Source organism: Anabrus simplex, chromosome 3, assembly GCF_040414725.1.
Source record: "Anabrus simplex isolate iqAnaSimp1 chromosome 3, ASM4041472v1, whole genome shotgun sequence".
Classification (NCBI taxonomy): domain Eukaryota; kingdom Metazoa; phylum Arthropoda; class Insecta; order Orthoptera; family Tettigoniidae; genus Anabrus; species Anabrus simplex.
The window spans coordinates 222925404-222946671 of record NC_090267.1 but is presented as its reverse complement, the minus strand read 5'-3'; the positions used below and the strand labels follow the sequence as shown (position 1 = coordinate 222946671).

At 36.9% G+C, this 21268-nt stretch overlaps 1 protein-coding gene across 1 annotated transcript in view; it reads left to right on the top strand.

Annotated features, from left to right (window-relative positions):
- Positions 1–21268, top strand: part of htt (huntingtin) — a 900697-nt gene that overhangs the window by 345461 nt on the left and 533968 nt on the right. Inside the window, exons 13-15 of the mRNA XM_067142878.2 lie at positions 7374–7534; positions 7715–8003; positions 17472–17599. Of these exons, the coding sequence (XP_066998979.2) occupies positions 7374–7534; positions 7715–8003; positions 17472–17599 (578 nt within the window). The remainder of the gene's footprint in view (positions 1–7373; positions 7535–7714; positions 8004–17471; positions 17600–21268) is intronic.

The following is a 21268-nucleotide window of genomic DNA, read 5'->3' as shown; positions in this document are numbered from 1 at the left end:
GAAGGGATAGACAAGGAAGAGGGAAGGAAACGGCCATGGCCTTAGGTGCCTGGAGGAGAAGTGGGAAAATACGAAAAACCACTTCGAGGATGGCTGAGGTGGGATTCGAAACCCCTCTACTCATCTGACCTCCCGAGGCTGAGTAGACCCCGTTCCAGCCCTCGTACTATTTGTTTTCAACTTTCATGGCAGAGCTGGGAATCAAAACCGGGCCTCCGGGAGTGGCAGCTAATCAAATTAACCACTACACCACAAAGGCGGACTAGTACTATAATGCTACCTATATGTTTATGTTAGTGCTGAAATCTGATTTCTTACTTTACTAATGCTGAAAGTCCGAAAATGTAATGTTATTCTTTAATAAGGGAATCAGTCTAGAAGGAAATGTTGAAAGTGATGTGATATGTATCCAGATTCATTGTTATCCTAATACTATGAGTTGCAGTACACTGCACGTATATAAAAGACGCCACTTACAAACTTGCTTTTTATCCGCGAAATTCTGCGGCCACAAAAGTCACTATTTTTCACGAATGATGACGTCTTCACATGGTAGATTGTCTGACTGTGCTGTTTTGAACCTTTCTTCTGTCGTTTCGAAGTTATTCGCGATCACGAATAATAAACAATCGGCTTTTAGCAACGGCTGATGCACAACGGCTGGTAGAGCTGCATGCAGTACTGGATCGTGACGTCACAGCGCGCCGCTTACGTCAGAGGCCGTTTCATTCGCCTTGCGGTAAGGCACTATTAAATATTATTTTAATGGTAGAAAACAAGGCAACTTACCACAATGTAATACGTTTACGTACTATTTCATTAGTGTACTTTTCAAAAAAATATTTTTGAAAATTATGCATGTTCCCTATTAAACTCGCACAGGTGAAGAGTCAAAAACAGGAAATCATGCGATTACAAATGACCAATAACAACACTCCAGATTACCACATTCACCAATGAAAAAAACCTAATATACTGGCCAATAAAAAACACTTTTATTTGGGCCAATGACTAGGATCTTCTAGAATAATCATTTCTGCTGAATTCGCATATTAGCGGATATTACAAAACGACAGGAAAGGGCCACTTACATGTGGCACACCCTGCCTCACAAGTCATGTAGAAAAAAACCACATCCGTTTGTATAATTTACAGAATAATACACAATTTAAAACAGGAAATTTCAATACCGAGATCTCTTTTGAACATAAATCTTCTTCATAGGCCTAAATATGTAATATACCGAGCTCGATAGCTGCATTCACGTAAGTGCGGCCAGTATCCAGTATTCGGGAGATAGTAGGTTCGAACCCCACTGTTGGCAGCCCTGGAAATGGTTTTCCGTGGTTTCCCATTTTCACACCAGGCAAATGCTGGGGCTGTACCTTAAGGCCACAACCGCTTCCTTCCCAGTCCTAGCCCTTTCTTGTCCCATCGTCGCCGTAAGACCTATCTGTGTCAGTGTGACGTAAAACAACTAGCAAAAAAACAAAAAACAAAAAAAAATGTAATAATTTTTAAACGTTACACACCATTGATATTTCAAGCCTTTTCTTGAGGTTTTCCATAATAAGAAAGCTACGTACAATAATTTGCTTTGTATAAATTCTTCAGTTCTTTAAATGTTTTTGTTTACCCAAAATGATGACAAGACGAAATTTAAATAACATTACATAACAAGAAATGATGACAAGTCAAAATTTAAATAACATTACATAATAAGGACTTCTGTTGCTTCACTGATTTCTGTTCACTGCTGTTCAACAAGGGTCACAATCAGGATGAAAAATGTGACGGCACATGTACAAACTCTGAACTTATGGAAGCAGAGAAAAAATTGAATGAAATAAATGAAAAAGGGGAAGCAATCTAGGCCTAGAGGTCAGGCGGATTAGTAAAATTTAATTCCAATGTACTGACAAAAATAACACCAGATTCAAGGAAACACAGACTTTATTTAAATAGAAAGTAGTTTAACTAGTTTCAGATAATATTAACTCTCAAATAAAAATTAAACAATTAATTCAAATTAAAATGAGACGTAAAACTTTTAAGCTTTTGTTAAGATGAAAACAACATTAATCCTTTTCACATATCGGTACCCCTAAACTAACCATCAAATACAATGACAATTAAACCCCTTTTACAATTCGGTATACAACCAATTAATCAGTGAGGTAATGAAATTTATAATAATAATAATAATAATAATAATAATAATAAAAATAAATTAATGACCTTGAAAAAATCTTGACTTCAGTACTAGAGCAGAAAATAGTTTCTTTGTGGCTAACTCTAGTTAACTTGGAAAAGTAAGTTAGAAACAATGCAACACCGAGAATAAGTTCCACAAGGAACAAGCATCAGAAAAAAGAAAGAAAAATATCTTTAAACATCAAGTGCATTAAGGTATGGGACAACACAGATTTGGTAAACATGAATTAGAACCATCATCCGTTACCAAGAAGAACCACACATCATCTCAATAGTCGAACGTCGAATGTTAAAACTTGTGACATAGCAATCACACGTCAAATTTCAAACCATAACTACAGTAAGCACATGTCCACATAAGGGTTATAAAACGCACCGATGGCAAGGGGATCATGTGACCCAGGGTACAAAAATGGCTGCCCCAAAACAAATTGAGTTAGTCAAAAGAAGCAGTTTTCAACTAATTAAATTACATTCCAGCTTGGTGGTATTTAGGTAGATTAAAACAATTATTCAGGAACTAGTATGTTAAACCACCGTTGACTTACACAACAGAATAGACATTCTTTGATACCACAGTAAACAAGTTATGCTTGCCTTTATGAGCTCATACAATATATAACATTTAATGTATAATTTATAATGTATAAGCAGTTTTGACATGGTCATCAGACCAAAATGATTCGTCTAACAAATTACATTGAGAAACCCCAAATACACTGGCAATAACTTTACAAGATTATGGTGACCTGGAACACAATTTCATTTCTGCCTAAATGGAATTTCTCTATCGTCGAAGTAAAATAAAATCACCAGAACATTATTTAGACGCACATATTCCGACCAACCCAGCCATAGTTCAATTTGAGGTCTGTTCTCATCACTTGATTTCAGCTCGGGGACCAAGAATAACTGACAATATTACTTACAGTCTTTCAGGAAGAAAAATTAAGAAAATAATCCACGATATGTTTGGCCTATCGCCGGATGGCGATTAACTCAACCAGGGTCGTACTCCATCACCATTTCTTCTTATTTTACAAAATTCAATTAAGCGTCCACCAGCAACAGCAAAAATTGATGTTTCCTGTACAACGACCCCAGACTAACAACTGAGAGTCAAGCAATTGACGTTGTACCCATTAGTTGACAAACGACGAGACAAAGTTCCGTGCATGCCGCCAGGTGGCACCACCGTACAGACAGGCAAGCTCCAGTAGTCCAGCGCTGTCGGCATCCATGAAAACTATCTTGAAGTCACAGGATAACGTTGTTGTTGTTGTTGTTGTTTCAGTCATCAGTCCATAGACTGGTTTGATGCACGCTCCATGCTACCCTATCCTGTGTTAACCTTTTCATTTCTACGTAACTGTTGCATCCTACATCTGCTCTAATCTGCTTGTCATATTCATACCTTGGTCTACCCCTACCGTTCTTACCACCTACACTTCCTTCAAAAACCAACTGCACAAGTCCTGGGTGTCTTAAGATGTGTCCTATCATTCTCTCTCTTCTTCTTGTCAAATTTAGCCAAACGATCTCCTCTCACCAATTCGATTCAGTATCTCTTCATTCGTGATTCGATCTATCCATCTCACCTTCAGCATTCTTCTGTAACACCACATTTCAAAAGCTTCTATTCTCTTTCTTTCTGAGCTAGTTATCATCCATGTTTCACTTCCATGCAATGCCACGCTCCAGACGAAAGTCTTCAAAAACATCTTTCTAATTCCTATATCAATGTTTGAAGTGAGCGGATTTCTTTTCTTAAGAAAGCTCTTCCTTGCTTTTGCTAGTCGGCATTTTATGTCCTCCTTACTTCTGCCATCGTTAGTTATTTTACTACCCAAGTAACAATATTCATCTACTTCCTTTAAGACTTCATTTCCTGATTTAATATTTCCTGCATCACCTGCCTTCGTTCGACTGCACTCCGTTACTTTTGTTTTGGACTTATTTATTTTCATCTTGTACTCCTTACCCAAGACTTCGTCCATACCATTCAGCAGCTTCTCGATAACATTTTGAATTTAATAACAAGCCAACAGGTCAACGAGACCCAATCATGGATGACAATGCACCTTGATACAATTTCCAAATATGCTAGATAACCAAACACATATAATTACTCCAAAATACGTAATAAGACTTTTGACAAGAAAGTACATTAGACTATTAACACAGGAGTGAAATTAATTACGTTCACTCATACTGTCATGTTTATGTTCAAACACGAATAATAATACTGGTAAGACTTTATAATAATTTGATCATGAAAATTAGTTCCGTTCACTAATAGTTCTAGGTTCCTTTAAAGATATTGTGAAACCACAGATTGATTCACATGTGAAGTTTTAATGTTTTCCTAACATTCAAGTTCCACTTTAAAAAAAACAATCCTGATGCACTGTTTAAGATTTTAAATTTGCTATCAGCTGAAATATTTCAATCACCTTGAGATATTTAGAGTTTCACCCTTCTTGATTTTACGACTGAGTTCACATTGACTACTGAAATGTTTCAAAGTTTTTCTCACCGTAATTTAGTAGAGTTGAAAACGTAGACTTTGATTATATTACATTACATCGTAGCACCAACTTCCATCAGCCAACTGTCCTGGTTCGACTGTTGGACAAGACTGTGTTGTGTCGAATTCTCGCGTCTCTTTTGTACTGAAGTCGCGGAGACTGCAGCCATTTCATTCCTCTCAATAACTTTCTTAATCTGAGGTGGATTTTAATGAAACTTGGTGGTATTGGAGATATTAACACTGTTACCTCTACTACAGTGGTAACACCAAACAAGGCACAAACACAGTTAAAAGGGGAAGGTAAGAGTACAATACACAATATAAGAAAACACTACACACTTGGAAAAACAGTAACTAGCCTTTACGCGGATCTCCAACAAAACAAGTACGTAACTATCAGTAGGGCCAACTAGTGAACGACAAAACGGGAAGATGGAAAGGCTGGGAACCTACCAAAGGCATGGACATGGCTTAGATAGCGGATTCCGAAATGAATCACCGTGATCCTTAGTTTAAAAAATATTATTTACAAGATAATTCTACATATACATTCCAAGTTATGAGCTATAAGTTCAGTGATATACATAGGTTATTCGTAGCAGTGTAAATTCAAATTACAAATGAACTGTACATCTAGTTACCAATGCAGTAGTACAATGCAATTTACAGGTTATCCAAAATCTAGCGTACCTAAAGTGATACAGAACTATCAGAGGCAAACCCCAAGGGAAATACTATTAAACTACAATATACATATTTTAGTGAAACAAAACGGGAATGCCTCGGAAACGAACAGGTAAGTCTAGCTGAAAAACTAAGGCGTCATAAGTAGCTAATTTGGTGAATCTAGGCGAGGTTAGGGCAGACTCCTGTATGAAAAGCAAATCGGAACATTACGGAAATTTTAGCAGGAACGGAATTCAAGAGTGCTTACCCGAGGAGAGTGCCATCCCGAAAACCACGGGGCGTCAACCAGATAGGCTGCTCGCAGACGAGTAGACCAAGACCGACAGATATCAGGATACCGAATTCATTCGAACACTGCCTCGCTCACTATATATAGGAATTACTGGGCTTGGAGGCAACCAATCAGCGTGCACGTGTTCCCTATTGCCACCTAGACTCACCAATCACAACCTTACTTTCGATCGAGAACTTTGACTAACATTCTAGAATACGCATGATCGCGAAAGTCGTATTTTTCCAGAATAGACAGAACACGCTTTCTAGAACACATACCAACAAAGTAACACACCCTGTACAAAAGTTATGTAACTCTCTAGATCTTTCCAGGAACTATAGACAGAATTCTACTATTTACAAATGCCTATGTTACAACATTATACAGTACAGGTTAGGTCAATAAAAATGAAACATCATATTGCATTTTACAAACAAAGACTTAAAAAAAAAAAAATACATTCCACTCGCATTACATATTTCACTTGTAACAAACACGCTGTGCACGGTGATGTTATTCTCATATTTGTATCATAATCCATATATGAGTTATTCAGGGTAGAAGGTATGGAAACTTCTATGGATGACATAACTTAGCCTTGGCAAGTTGTAGCTGGCTCCTACATCATTCACCACATGTTTGCTGTAGCCGGCTGCTCGGTTGGCACACGGCTCATATTTTAAAGTTGGAAATACTTCAAGACCAATGCTGGACCAGTGTTTTTGGTACAATGTATTGAGCAAAAAAACAGTTAAAATGAGGAATGATTTTGATACAACTTCATTGAAGGCCATAATGGAATTTAATGGTGTGACCTGGCAGTGCGCCACAGATTTACGATCATCACATGTTACTAATACGACGTCAATAACACAAAAGGGTTATCTCTACTGTTAAGTTGAACATGGTATTGCACACTGTATGAAATGAGCAATATTGATGTGGTGTTGTATTTATCTCACGAAATATTTTCATTCACACTCAAAAGATTTTATTATCGAGCTCGATAGTTGCAGTCGCTAAGTGCGGCCAGTATTCAGTATTTGGGAGATAGTGAGTTCGAACCCCACTGTCGGCAGCCCTGAAGATGGTTTTCCGTGGTTTCCCATTTTCACACCAGGCAAATGCTGGGGCTGTACCTTAATTAAGGCTACGGCCGCTTCCTACCCACTCCTAGCCTGTTCCTATCCCACCATCGCCATAAGACCTATCTGTGTTGGTGCGACATTAAGTCAATTGAAAAAAAAAAAAAGTTTCCTGGAATATCATGGGAACGTACACTTTCCTATGCTTTCAGTTGTAACATTTCGTGGGAAACACTGGAACAGTTCTTCTGCATTTCTCTCATCCATTTCATTAATGCTTTAACTCCTGGGAACTTGCCCTGTTTTGGGCCACAAAAAAGCACGGCAGCTGAGGCTGCACAATTATTATTACATTCTAAGTATTCTCCCTTCGTGCTGTACAATACATTGTAACTGTCATCACTAATGTTTAGTACATGAACATTCTTCTAGAACTGCGACCCTGTTGATTTCACTATTGATCTACCATTTGGATTTTCAGTATGTCAGATGCACTGATGAAGGTAATGCCATTTTAATACACAATATGTTATTTATATATACACTAACCTATAGTGTAATGATAAGTTATTTTGTTTTCTAGGTAAAGCTTGTTGAAGTTGTAGGTGATCTTCCCTTTATTACTATTCATTACCTGATTGGTAGTTTGGATTTTCAAGAGAAGGTTTTGGATTCTGTAATCCTGAAACTACTGCAGGATGAGGATGCTAGAGTGAGGCATGCTGCAGCTGAGGCTACTCTAAGGTAGGGCCTTAGGTTACATCAGCTAATTGGAATTACTAATATTTTTAAGTTCAAAAATGCTTTCTTCAGTCTTTGTTTATGGTTAATGTATGTATGTGATTGCCTTGTTGTATATGATAATCAAATTTAAAAGAAATGTATATTGAAGGTTTATACATGAATTTTAATCTCCTTTTCCAGGATTGTTCCAAAACTGTTCTTTCCAATGGATTATCCCCATCAAGATGCTGTAACTGCCAAAGGATACTGCTATAGTAATGATTTCTTATCTCAGTTGCTGAGGCCATTGGGAGACACTAGCAACTATTGCTCATTTCCATATCATCCTAATATCAACAGCCTGCCAGTTCCATTCAACGTCTCCAACTGTGGTTCAGAGCAGTATCAACATACCATTGAAACTTCACTTTCAAGGATTGTAAATCTTTTATCACAGACAATACTGATGTCCCCATCAAAATATTTAGTGGTAAGTGGTATAAAATATTTAAAACAGTTTTCTTGCTGTGCTTAGTGCGATTTACATTTTTATGCAGTCTTGTTTATATAACCCATTAGTGCACATTTTACCAAACAATGTGCTTATTTTCCAAAAATTTTGGAAAGAGAGAAATCTGTCATTTAAAAATTCACCCTCTTATGGAAAGAAATAAAAAAAAAAAAACCTCCTCCCCACCCTTCAAATAAAAATGATAATACCTATGAACTTCAATAATATTTAAATGCTGCCTAAAACCTTGCGCAGTTTACTATTTGAAAATTGTTTACTGACTTGTCACCACTTCTTTATTTTTTCTTTAAATTTAGGATGGGTCGATACTAGTTTTTGTTGATACTTAATAGCAATACAGTAGACTCTCTCTAGATTGGCTTCAGTTAGTTCGACCGACGGAAAGTCCGGCCGGCACGTGTCCTTGAATGAAAAGGGAAAAATGTGTTGCATTGGGGGGAGTGCAGCTTTACAATCGGCAGTGACTTACATCGAGCAGCAGACAGAAGCAACAGCAGTTGATGTAATGTTTATAAATAAGTGGCGTGATTTTGCTTCTAAAAAAGCAATGACACAAGAAACAGAAAAAATAACATTTCTTTTAATTTTTGAATTGTGCAGAGTTTATGACACAGTACTGTACAGTACTATACTGTAAAGTGTGTTACTTTCATTTATTTATTTAATTATTTACTTCAGTCTGTGATGTTTATACGAAGTGTTAGTGTACCTTTACAGATTAAATCCTGAGTTTTTGTAATATGTTTTTCTGCATTTATTTTTGCACCACGAGTGATAATCTTTCATATGGAGTGAAACTTCAGTAGTGTATGGAGACAACATAAAAACATCAACTCATTTCGGGGTGTGTATACTTGGTAATGCCCCCATTTTTCCCGAGCTAAGCCCAGCCAGCGAGCGAGAGATCCCGAGGTGGACCGTTCGATCGTTGGCTATCACTTTCTAGAGGCATTTAAGGGAAGTTAAGGGTTGATGACCAAGCAGGATAAAAAGAAATGTTAAAACAACACTGACATTTATTCACATAAGCAAATAATAAATGAAAATATTCTTGATGATATTCTTTTTTTTTTTTTTTTTTTTTTTTTTACATTGAACTTCCATAATACTTTATTTCTTCCTCGATTTTGAGTGACACATGTTCTTAATCTCCAGCCTTACTGTGCTGTAATGAAAACCAAAGAAAAATTAGGCCTCTTACCTTTCCAAATCAAAATATTTGATTGAAAGAATTAAAAAAAAATTAACATAGAGGTTCATAAAATAATTAAACAATTGTCTTGCTAACGAGGGTTTTACAATAAATGTGTTCAAAGCTTTACCAATTCAGAGTAGTCTCAACACGTGGTTTTAAGATGAACTCAACTAAATTTATCATTTACAGTATTTAATATTAGTCAATGACACCAACATGAACTTCAGTAGAAAATGAAAATTGATTTCAAAATTAATTAATTATTCTGATTATTATTATTATTATTATTATTAATCTCTCATCATTTAATTAACCTATGCTTCACTGTCACACGATCATGTTCTCATTAATTTTCCACTGCATCATTTACCTAACGATCGTCACTAGCATTCCAGAATAATTATTTTCTAATTAATTATTATGACTTATTTTCACCATAACTCAAAGTGATCACGCGGCTAACGAACTTCTACTTCTGATCTTTGTATTGCATTTCCATTCAAATTAATCTTAAAATCTTTCAAAGTTCAACAATAAATGTGTCAGAAATTTACGTTATCCACGTGTGAGCTAGTTAAATACATTTTATTTACAAATCGAGTGCCTTCGTAAGATAACGAGATGATCTTTCCTTTTAAATCTCGCTAATGAAAAAAAATAAACCCTTTTCTAGTCTTCCTCGACTTAAGTTGATCAAATTTTCCCTTAAGGGCATGAAAATTACTTCTTAAGGCAGCACACAACGATGAATGTAATCTGCGTCGCAGCAAGTGCACGACCAGATCAAATTAAATTGGACCAACATGATACAAGAGAAATATACGTATTTACATATACACACACATTCACACTAGGAAACACGTATTTTATGTACATTATTTATATCGAATCCTGTTTTGGCAAGTTTATTCATGATTTTTACGAGTGGTCAGGTCACGTAATATCTAGCAGAAATAATCTGTGTACTGAAATTATTCTTCATTAATGGTGACTAGTGATCGAAGTCATGGGTATCACTTGGTAGAAACACATTTCACATATCGATGTGAGTTCATCTAACTCTTGAAATTATAATGGAAGATTCTAGTAAAATCCATAAGTACTACCATCGCTTGGGCTACAGGTTGAAACTATCGCAAGCGTGAGCCTTAATCGTATTATTTTTATTCCCTACCTGTGAAATACACTCGCAACACGTACTCCAATATTTATAATCTGTCTTGCGCTCCCAATACACAAGAATAAGTCAAATATCATCATTAAATCATCAATCGCTCAATTATACAACAAATATCCCTCAGGATTGGTCATATTCCAGACCCTTCATGAACAGAGCACATTCAATCTCACATATAAGGACTACTGTAAATGTATGGCTCACGAGCGTTTAATTCTGTTTTACCCGATCTTTAGTCAATATTATTATTATTTAAGTGATTATTACATCCACTGATCCTCGTGGAATATCATAAAATTAGATGACTTCAACATAAATACAGCAAGTGATCTTGAAAGACACTAGGTTCGACCCTATTCACTCAAAATATACACGTAAATTTCAGTCCAGTAACTTTCAACATTACAAGGGAAGTAGATTTATCGTGTGGTCAGTGATTTTTAAATATTAAGCTCCTAAGCATGGGAAATCATTCAAAGACAACCTACATGTCTACTCTAACAGATTCAAAATTTCATTCAAACGTACCTAGTCTACCACGACACCTTAAGAAGTGGAAAAATGAAATGTTTCTAACTACAACAAACTAATAAATCTACGACTTAAAGAAGAAAGACCTCTAGTTGTACAAAAGGTGAGAAAGATAAATTAAATTAAAAGGTACTCAAGTCAATTATTCCAGCATTTTCCTTCGGTCAGTCTCCTTCCAGTTACCAGATACGCCTCACATTTTACAGCTCCATGGAGGCTTTGTAGTAGGTGTCCCTCGATGAAGTTGTGTTATGGGTGGTTGTGGAATTGTCCATCTTGAGGTGTTCAGCTTCTAAGACGACTTCTGTAGAATTCCGGTCACAAGCTGTAACTGAGATGACAAGATTAAGTATTTGCACAGCCACATGTCAAACGTTAATAACTCGTCTAAACAGTCACACTTAACATAGTTCTTAATGCGTGTTTTACTCCATAGGAATTCGCTAATTATCTCGCTAAATTCTGGCAGAACGGGCGTCGACTGAACTGGAAATAATTTCTCCACGTGGTCGGATAACGTAGCGTCGCACATCCAAGTCTAGAGTGCAGAATAGCAGCAGAGCGATACAGCGAAGGATATTCAGAGAGCAATTTACTCGTAACAAGGCCTTTTTATCTTATCGGCCTGGGAGGTGTGATCTTCAACGAGAACGATAATTGGCTGATGGGTCTCAATTAAGTGGCTCAGACTATTCCAGATTCAGAATGTGAGTTGCGCGCGTGCGGCGGTAGTCACATGATTTGCCTCGACCTTGGCACTTTCCGGGCCATATATCACCCCTCTGAATGATGGAAAAAAAAACTCGTTCTTAGCTCGCCACTACTTCCCCAATGACACATTGCAGTTCCAAGCAGACAATAAAACTTTTAATTTCCACTTGTTGAAAATATGCACAATATCGCCAATTTTAACGGGGACAATAAAGACATATTAATTCTACTTGCCTTATACCATATTTACACAAATAATCCCCGCCGCTGAATAATCGCCGCACCCAAATTTTTGGATGGCTCATTTTAAAAAAAATGAAATTAACTATAATTCCTTCCATCGAAAGAGTAACGTAGGCATAAACAAACATTTCATTATCACTTCGCGAGGTCGACGTGGTCTTTACGCAAATATCAACGTGTAAATTTATGGATACAGCTGCTTTGCTTGAACATAATTGAGATGATAAAAATATATTACCACTGCTATAAAATATATTGCCATGAAAATTAGCAAGAATGCCTAGGTATTTCATTAATCTAAACCTGCAATAGGCTCTATTCCCTGTAGGTCGGAAGATTCATTCTCTCTTGGATCACTAGGATCCTCTCCTAAAGTACAAATTTGTCACACTCCACATCTAAAACACTTTTCACATGCAGTCTCTTTTTACTCGGATATTATCACAACCGATGGTGGATAATACTTTTTGTGAAATGTAAACACTAAAAACAGACACACCGGCGAACTCAGATGTTAGTTTTGCGATACAGTAAAACTTTGTTAATTCAAAGTCGTTGGGACGCAAAGATCGGACTTCGAATTACGTGATTTTGAATTAACCGCCAACTCGTACTTCAGAAATGCCAACCCTTGCCGCGTCACAAGATATTCTAAGACCCGTTACTGCAGGCAATTAATATTGATTCACAGTTTAAACCTTTCATATGCCATTGAATTAACTATTTTCGAAATGCATCCAACAAGGTGCATTTACATTATTCAAATAATGCACTGGGATAAATCATTTACAAACATAAAGTCATGAGACGAAAGAAAAATACATGATTCAAAGATGAGGACAAATTATGCTGGCTCCCCTGTGCAAGTGCTTTTTTTTTTGTTGTTGTTACTGTACTGTTTGCATTTTTAGATGCCTTTTACTTGCACGGAAAGTACCCGACGCCCTTAAAACTGCATGGCTTATCGAACTTTCCTATGACGATGGGAGGAAGTCTTTCGCTTCCGTCTGCATTGCAACACAGTACAGTGTCCCAATCTCCTTTAAAAAAAAAATCTGTTGGGGCTAGGCATAAAAAACAAAGCAGTTTCATTGGCATTGACAATGTTGTTCGGTGTGTACGAATTGATTATAATTATGAGCCATGCTTTTTCGTCAACTGTCGGCATTGCCAGAGTTCAAGAATTTTGCTTCTCTGCACACTGCCTGTTTCGTGATATTGTGGCGTTCCTTAAAATGCTGAATACAAAAGAATTACGATTTACGATTTCACTCAAACTTCGCAACTGTGAAACACACTGTCAACACACCTTAGTGAAAATGCGGAAAGCTACCCCTACACGTTCCAGAAGATGCATTCAATCGTGACACGGAGAAATTTTGAATTTAAATTACTCTGCAAAATACTATTTGTTTAATGTAAACAGGTTTAAATTAAATGGGAGCAGTTTCCTTCCATCTGCAGTTACACAAAGCATAACTGTACACCTAACATCGAAAACTAGGTGAGCAGGAGCGTGTTGCCAACCTTGACACAAATAAAACCCGCACACCAATTTCGTGCTCCAGATTTTAAAAACAAATATGAGGGGTTTATTCACGTAAGTACGGTAATTGGTTCTTTATTTATGTACTGTATTTCACTTAAGTTAAATATTTATATTTATAGCATATTGTTTGTTAGTCCGGACTAGGGTCTGGTCCCAAGGTGGCCAAATTAGAGGGAGGCTACTGTATATGTTTTTTGTCTCAATACTTGATACATTCATTTTTAAATAAAATGATAAAATATAAATTTCTGAATATAATATTATTTATTAAATGTTTATTTTTATATGGACACTTCAATATCTGTATAACTGTAAATTAACTTGTTAGAAAGGAACACTGTTAAGTTACTGTTCTATCATTAATTTGATACTTTCTGCAAATAGTGAATACTTTTTTAACATTTAGTTTGTGAAAAGATGTATAACGAACTACTATGTATGTTGGGTTTTCAGCCCAAAGGCTGGTTTGATCCTCTACAGCTCCACCAATAGCTGTCATAGATAGCCTAGGTGTCAGTGAAGAGGCATACTAGGGAAGTGAGGAGTGAGGTAGTTTCCCATTGCTTTCCTCACTGAGCCAGAAGTTGCTATTGCATATCAGTCTGCCAAGCCCACTGAAATGCATGCACCAACTGACCCTATGAGTGATATTTTCACACCATTCAGAACAGGGACTGGCTGCATAAGGAATGGCATTACTGGCATCGCTCATACCTCAGTCACTTTCATATTGTCAAAGCCAAGGATGAGACTGAAACAGGTCAATGAAAGTAACAAATTTATTCTAGCCCATACCAGAAGACATAGTGCACTGTAAACACTACATCCTGCCAGCAAAGGCAGTAACGAACTACTGACTGGAACTAAACCACAATACAGTAAAACCACACTTATCTGGACTAATTGGGGCTGAGAGTTGTCCAGATTAACAAAAGTCCAGATTAATTGAAATGAAAAGAACAATGGCATTTTCGTAAAAAGAAAAAAAAAAATGGTTTAATAACATAATGAAGTACAGTACCTTGTGTTGACGAAAGAAGAAAGTTATAAATTGGTTTCCTTTGGTTTGAAGTAACTGTATGTTTCTTTGTGGCTTGTTACTCATCTCCTTTATGATAAGTGCATGCAAGTGTTTCATGTTATTATAATACATGGATATTTCCTCATTTACACTCTGCTGAACAAAACATTGCTTAATTTCATTTTTTGTTGTGAACCGATATCACCTTTGCCTTGTGCCTTTAGATGCATTATCACTATCTTCAATCTTGCTTATATTCTTCACAATTTCATCTTCATTCATTACTTGGTCACCTGGATTCCCTTCATCGTTGTTGAGCCAGTCTTTAATCTCTTTTTCTGTGTCGGATTTCTCACCACCTTTTGTTAGTGCTTCATGATAATCCTTGATTTCAATTTCATTCTCAAGTTCAACATTGTTGCCATGTAGGCCTAAGAATTTGTTCCATGCATTGGGCAGTGTAGATGATGCTATGTCATTTACTGCTGATGCAAAATTGAAGACCATTAACCTAAAGTTGTATGATTTTTGTATTTTGTGATGTCTTTTCTGCTCGTTTGTCTTCACCATCAACTTCTTCTACTTCGTAGACTTCAGACAGGAATCTCTTTCTGCATAACCTCTTTGCAGTGTATATCACGCCCTGGTCCATCAGTTGGATTAGCAAAGTTGTGATGCAATGAGGGTTGTTGCTCCGTGGACTGACTGAACCTCCAAGGACAGGGGGTCGAGGAGCATATCTACCTGCTTCCGCAGTTCGTCCAACTTCAACTCAGTTGTTCAGTTAACACATGACCCATGCACAATGTCACTTAGCAAACCACTAATGACATCAGGAAAACGTAAGCATAAAGCTCTTTGTTTATATGAAAAGTTGAGAGTTACTGAACATTTAGAAAAGGGGGCTACTGCTGCTAGTATATGTATGGAATTTAAGATTGCCAAACAGTTTCCGACATATGGAAGAAAACATGTGAATTACAGTAATTTGCATTGAAATGTAATGTGAATAAAGAAACCTGTCAGATGAAATGAATGCAACCACCAGCAGAACAAAAGTTAGATCAAGCAGTGTACAAGAGGTACGAAAAATTTTTTGCAAGTGGAATAGCAGTGAGAGGTGTAAAAATTCAAGCTGCAGCCCAAAATGTCTGGCGAAACAACTTGGCGTAAATGGATTTTCAGCTAGCTCTGGTTGGCTATTCAGATTCTGGAAATGCTACAACATTATAAACAGAAAGATGTCTGGGGAAAAATTAAGTGCATGTGCAGGATCTGTTGGAACATTCGGAGAAAACCTTCCCGCTCTCATAAAAGAAGAAGGTTTAGAGTTGTGCCGGGTTTACAATGCCATTGAAACTGGCCTGTTTTGGCGCACCTTGCCTGAGAATAATCAAGCCTCAAAGTCGATAAAAAACACACCTGGAAGGAAAGTACGTAAATAACGTGTTTCTGCATTGTTGTGTGCCAATGCCGATGGAAGTCGCACATTGAAACCTGTGAATGTTGGAAAAAGTAAACAAATAAGGATCATTAAAAATATAATATCCTCCTTGCTTGTGCATTACTTTAACTCCAAAAATGCTCGGTTTACTTAAAAGATCACATCAAATTGGTTCCACAACTACGTCATGCCTGAAATAAGAAGTCACCAATTGGATAAATCCCAGGCTGAGGTGAAAGCCAGAATCTTGTTGGATAATGCACCTGCTCATCTTGACATGCAAAACCTGTGTAGCAAGGATGGAAAGATGTCAGTGCTTCATAAAAATTGTCAACTTCATCCTCATCTGCACCCTCATATGGTGAATACACTGAGACAATTCTCGTCCTAATTCCTCCAACTGACAAATCTACCCACATCATTTGCTCATTTACGTGCCTGACAGAATCTATGTTCCGTGCAGTGGTATTCCTGATAAACAGCCCTACCCCATACTCTGCCCTTTCCTTTCTAACATCCATCAGGTACACTTTATAATCTCATATCTCTTCCTCGTTATCTCCCCTTACTCAAACATTACTTACTCCTAGCACATCCAGACGCATCCTCTTAGCTGACTCAGCCAGTTCTATTTTCTTTCTTCCATAAGCCCCATTATAATATTGATCGAATTCCATTTCATTCGCCAAGTTTTTTCCAAGGAGTCCCTCGCCTGACAAATGGGAGTGGGACTCCATTACTTCCATAGGTCCGAGGCTTGCTTAAAATGTTCTGAGATCGGTAAATTCATGAAGCAGGATTCTACCCTATTTACACATAGTCCAAGTGAGGCTCTCTCCTCTAACGGGTTATGGACCACCGATGGATTGCATAGTCCTAGCCACCTGAGCACAAGGAGGGCCATGACTCAGAATGTGTCCGAGATGCCCACTCCCATTCTATAGCAACTGGTACCCCGACTCTCATTACCACATACTTAGGCCACTCAGCCATTGACCTAGGTTCTCGAACTAGGACGTGACTACAGTAACCCACACAGTGCCTAATCAGAAAATAATAATTGTTTTATATAAAGAATGTTGCATATGCCATTAGTATATATTATGTAGGCATACTATGAATAGTTTGTAATTGAATCATTCAAACCAGCTCTGCTACTGTCAGTAGCTGCCAAGTTTTTGTACTTGTGCACTCAGCATAGAGAATTTAATGTCGGATTAAGAAACACAGATCCGTATGTTTGTGCATAGTCTGCTAAACCATGAAAGTGCTTAATGTGAATTAAATTCTCTCATTTCTTCTTTCAAGTAATTAGGACATTCTGTAAAAAAAATTATTCTTTTAACATTATTTGTCAATAGTTGAAAATACCGTTTTATAGGCTTTCTTTGGACTGAATATTGAGTGCCAACATTTAGTTTATGGGTCTTTTCTGCATATTGAATGTGTATTGACACATTTTCCCAGTTTTATTCTGTGTTTGTTACTGTTGTTCAACTTTTTTGCCTTATAATATTTGTGCTACCCTAAAGTTCGAATATGTCATTTGTTTCAGTATGGATGTTGTGAAGCTCTTAGTATGCTGTCTGTAGATTACCTGACAACATTATATCCTAGGGCCTGGAACTGCTACCTTATTGGCAAATCAAGCAATAGAAAAAACAATCTGAAGAGGAGTTCAAGGTTTGTTACGAAAATATGTATTTTATTTGAACAATTAGGAGTTGTAGAGTATATTGAATATTAAAGTTATTTATTTTTATTAGTATTTTAATTTTGTAAGAACCTAAGATCTAAATCATCTTCATCTACCTATTTATTTACTTACATACTCTTTCTCTCTTTCTTTCTAAAAGGCTAAGGTGATTGATTAATACATTAACATCTTGCCTAAAACAGTACCTTAAAAATGTAAAATTTGAAAGATTTTAATTTTGCTATGCAGGTAAAGTTTAAAAAAAGGATTTGTGGAAATACAGACCTTAAAAGGGTGAAAAGGGATAAGTATTGTTTCAAAAGAGTATGCTTATTTGAGGAGTTGTTTTGATTGGAAGTGTAATTATTTGGCACATTAACTCCTCATTTAAAATTAATAAGCACTTGTTTAAATTTTTTTTCAAAATTCAACCCGTACAGATGTAAGAAATATTTAAATAATTGGATAGGTGGAACTAATTTAGGAAAAAAAAATTACAGATGTCGCTAAGATTGTTTTGGAGGCCTTCCCTTTAAATGCTTTGGTTTGCGTTTTCTTTAAGTTGCTCACATGGCTAGCTGTTCAGTGTATTAGTTGTGTTTCTATTCATTCAACGTTTCCACCACTCTTGTCTTAGTATTCATTTTAAAAATGGTTAGAGAGTCTACTTTATGGGGGGAGGGAAAAAAATCCAACCAAACAATAACATCAAGTGTCGTCCAGAAACCACTGTAAGGTTGTTTCTCAAGTTTTGCATTGTTATTAATTTTGCTAAACAGTTACTACAATGTGAGATTCCACTTTAATTTGTTTGGATATAAAATAAATTTGTGGAAGGAAATAAGGCATGGATATACTAGTACAAACTCTGAATGAAGAAGTGGTTTAGGTGATTATTGTTTTAACCTCTTAACTGGGCATGACGTGTATATTAGTAAGCTGAATGTTACAGGTTAATGGGCATGACGAATATATACGTACTCATCTTTTACCGCGAATATCTCCTGGGTATGAAGAGCTACTTTGCCGCGTCGTGTATTGTCGTCTTAATTGATGTTTTTCCTGCTCGATGACACATGTCACGCTTTTTTAAGCTTATTTGTTTTTATTTTACAACTGTGCGGTGCTACTTGTCTGCAGTAGGCCAAATATGGCAGCATCTAGTTCAAAGCGTAAGTTTGAAATGCTTGAAGAAGACGAGATTATTCAACACTTAGAGAATGATTGTGACGATTTATCTTCTCAGAAATCCAAAGATGAGTGGTTTGATACAAATGAAGGTGAGTCTGATAGTGAAAGTGGTTCAACAGTGAGAATGAAGAACAAGGTGAACAACATGACGAATCGGATGAGGGCGAAGTGCTAGACATGTTTCAACCTTTCCCGCCGCATAGTGTTTCACGCCAGAAATTCGTATTTTCTGGTGCTAGTGGTGTAAATGTGGACTTCAACGATAAATCCAATGTGTTGGAATATTTTCAACGGTTCATGAACATGTTTCAAGTTATTGCCGAACAGACCAATGTGTATGCTAAACAGATTTTAGAAGCCATCCAAACTTGAAACCACGGCCACTAGCGAGAGATTGGGTGGATACAAATCCAATTGAGATAAAACTCTAATTGGACTTCTAATGCTGCAGGGGATAGTTCATAAGCCAGAAAACATTACATACTTCTCAAAACGGGAAAGTATCGCAAACCCTTACTTTTCGAAAATTATCTCTGAGACAAATCACTGCAGTTCTAGTGAGGTAAATGACATAAATGACCATGAAGTTAATGTAAAATCTTTCACAATGTCACTAGCATGATGTGTAATTCGTAAACATTCCTTTCTTTTATCTGTTTTAATTTTAAGTGCTAACACATGAACAAAACGCTCAAATTTCAACCAGGTAAATGACCTTGCAGTTAACAAAAAATGGTTCAGAATGTCGCATGCATGATATGATATTTATAAATACCCCTTGCTTTTAGTTGTTTGAACTTTCGGCTATAAAATATGGACCAAACTCGGAAATTCCAAATAGGTAAATGACCTTGCAGTTAATGTAAAAGTGGTTGAACATTTCTCTAACATAAAAATTAATGAATTAAAATGCCTTTATTTTACATCACAGATGAATGATATTAGTGATATTACTATCTTTTCTGAAAATCCTACCGTGTAACAAAAATCTGCTGAAAAATACACAGGGCAGGTTACACCAAGCACAGCTATAATACCCAGTTAAGAGGTTAAGAGGAAGTACAACTAGATAATTCCTGAAACCAGCTTGCTGTGGAATAGGAAGTGGTCCAGTCTTGTCTGTCAGTTGTTGACATACAAGATGCTCTGAGACCTTGTAGTGATGGAATAGGTGGGAAATAGTTCTATAGCTTTGAGTATCGTTATGATCTTTAGGGAATAACTGTGACTCTAGCTTTCCTCTAGATCCCTGAAATAGGACTGGACACAGTTGTTCTTCAGTTCAAGCAGCTAGTGCTTTGCAGCTAGACAAAAGTTCTTGATTTGTTCAACTCGTTTATCAACCAAACCAGATGCTTTACTATGCTTACACTCTTTTAAACCAATTTTGTTCATCCCTCTTATCTCTGACTTTGAAGATACAATAGTGCTATGCAACCTGGTAAGTTCCTTGATGGTGATGGTGATTAATGAATGTAAGTTCACCTTGCAAGTCAGCTTATTCACAATTAACTGTTGTACCTGTGCTTTGCTACGGAATTCTACATTGTATACAGAATTGTAGGTTAGGTAGAGTACACGTTGTGAGCAGTTGCATAGCTCTTAATGTTACCGTGGAAACATGATGGAGAAATCACCAAACGTCTTTTCACATATGAAGACTGCGTTAGGGAATTTTCATTGTAATGGTAGGCCCGCTTGCCTACCATCAGTCACAGTCAGGTTGGGGAATCTCATTATAATGACAGACATTCACTTTCCGCCTGCCTTTTTACATCCTGCCTTTTCCCAACTGAAATGAACATAGGTCATTACAATGACGTCGGTAGGAATGGCATGAGTAAAGGCAATGATTTCACATGAAATACTCGATCAAATGGAAAACCACACATTTTCACACTTTTAACGAACAGTACTACATCGCCGATCTAACAGTCCAAAGTTCCAGAGTCAGAATGACCAGGCCGTAGACAGCCGTGATCCGTGAACATTCTTAGTCTTTTTTCGGAGGAAGGGGGTGTCGAATAGTAAAGAGTCCCAGGGCAAAAACTATGCCATTTTACTAATCTGTTTCCTAGGAGTACCCGATGAGTTGGAAAATCTCAATTCACTATACTGGTGGCAGAAAAATCTATCTGACTTGGAGGCAATTTTTTCCTCCAATCCAGAGGAGAAACACCCTCTTCACTGCTAATTTTGAATAAAATGAATGTAGAATTTAATAAAAATGAAGTGGAAGAAGCTCTTTTTACAAAACGGCTCTTTTCAGGGTTGAATTTTGAGTTATTTAGTGAATTGTGGTGCTATAATTTGGAATATGCCTAAATTGTAATTCTAGACCAGGTACTACCACCACCACCACTACTACTACTACTACTACTACTACTACTACTACTACTACTACTACTACTGATACTGCTACTGCTACTACTACTACTACTAAGTGAGCCTCTGCCTTAAGAGTG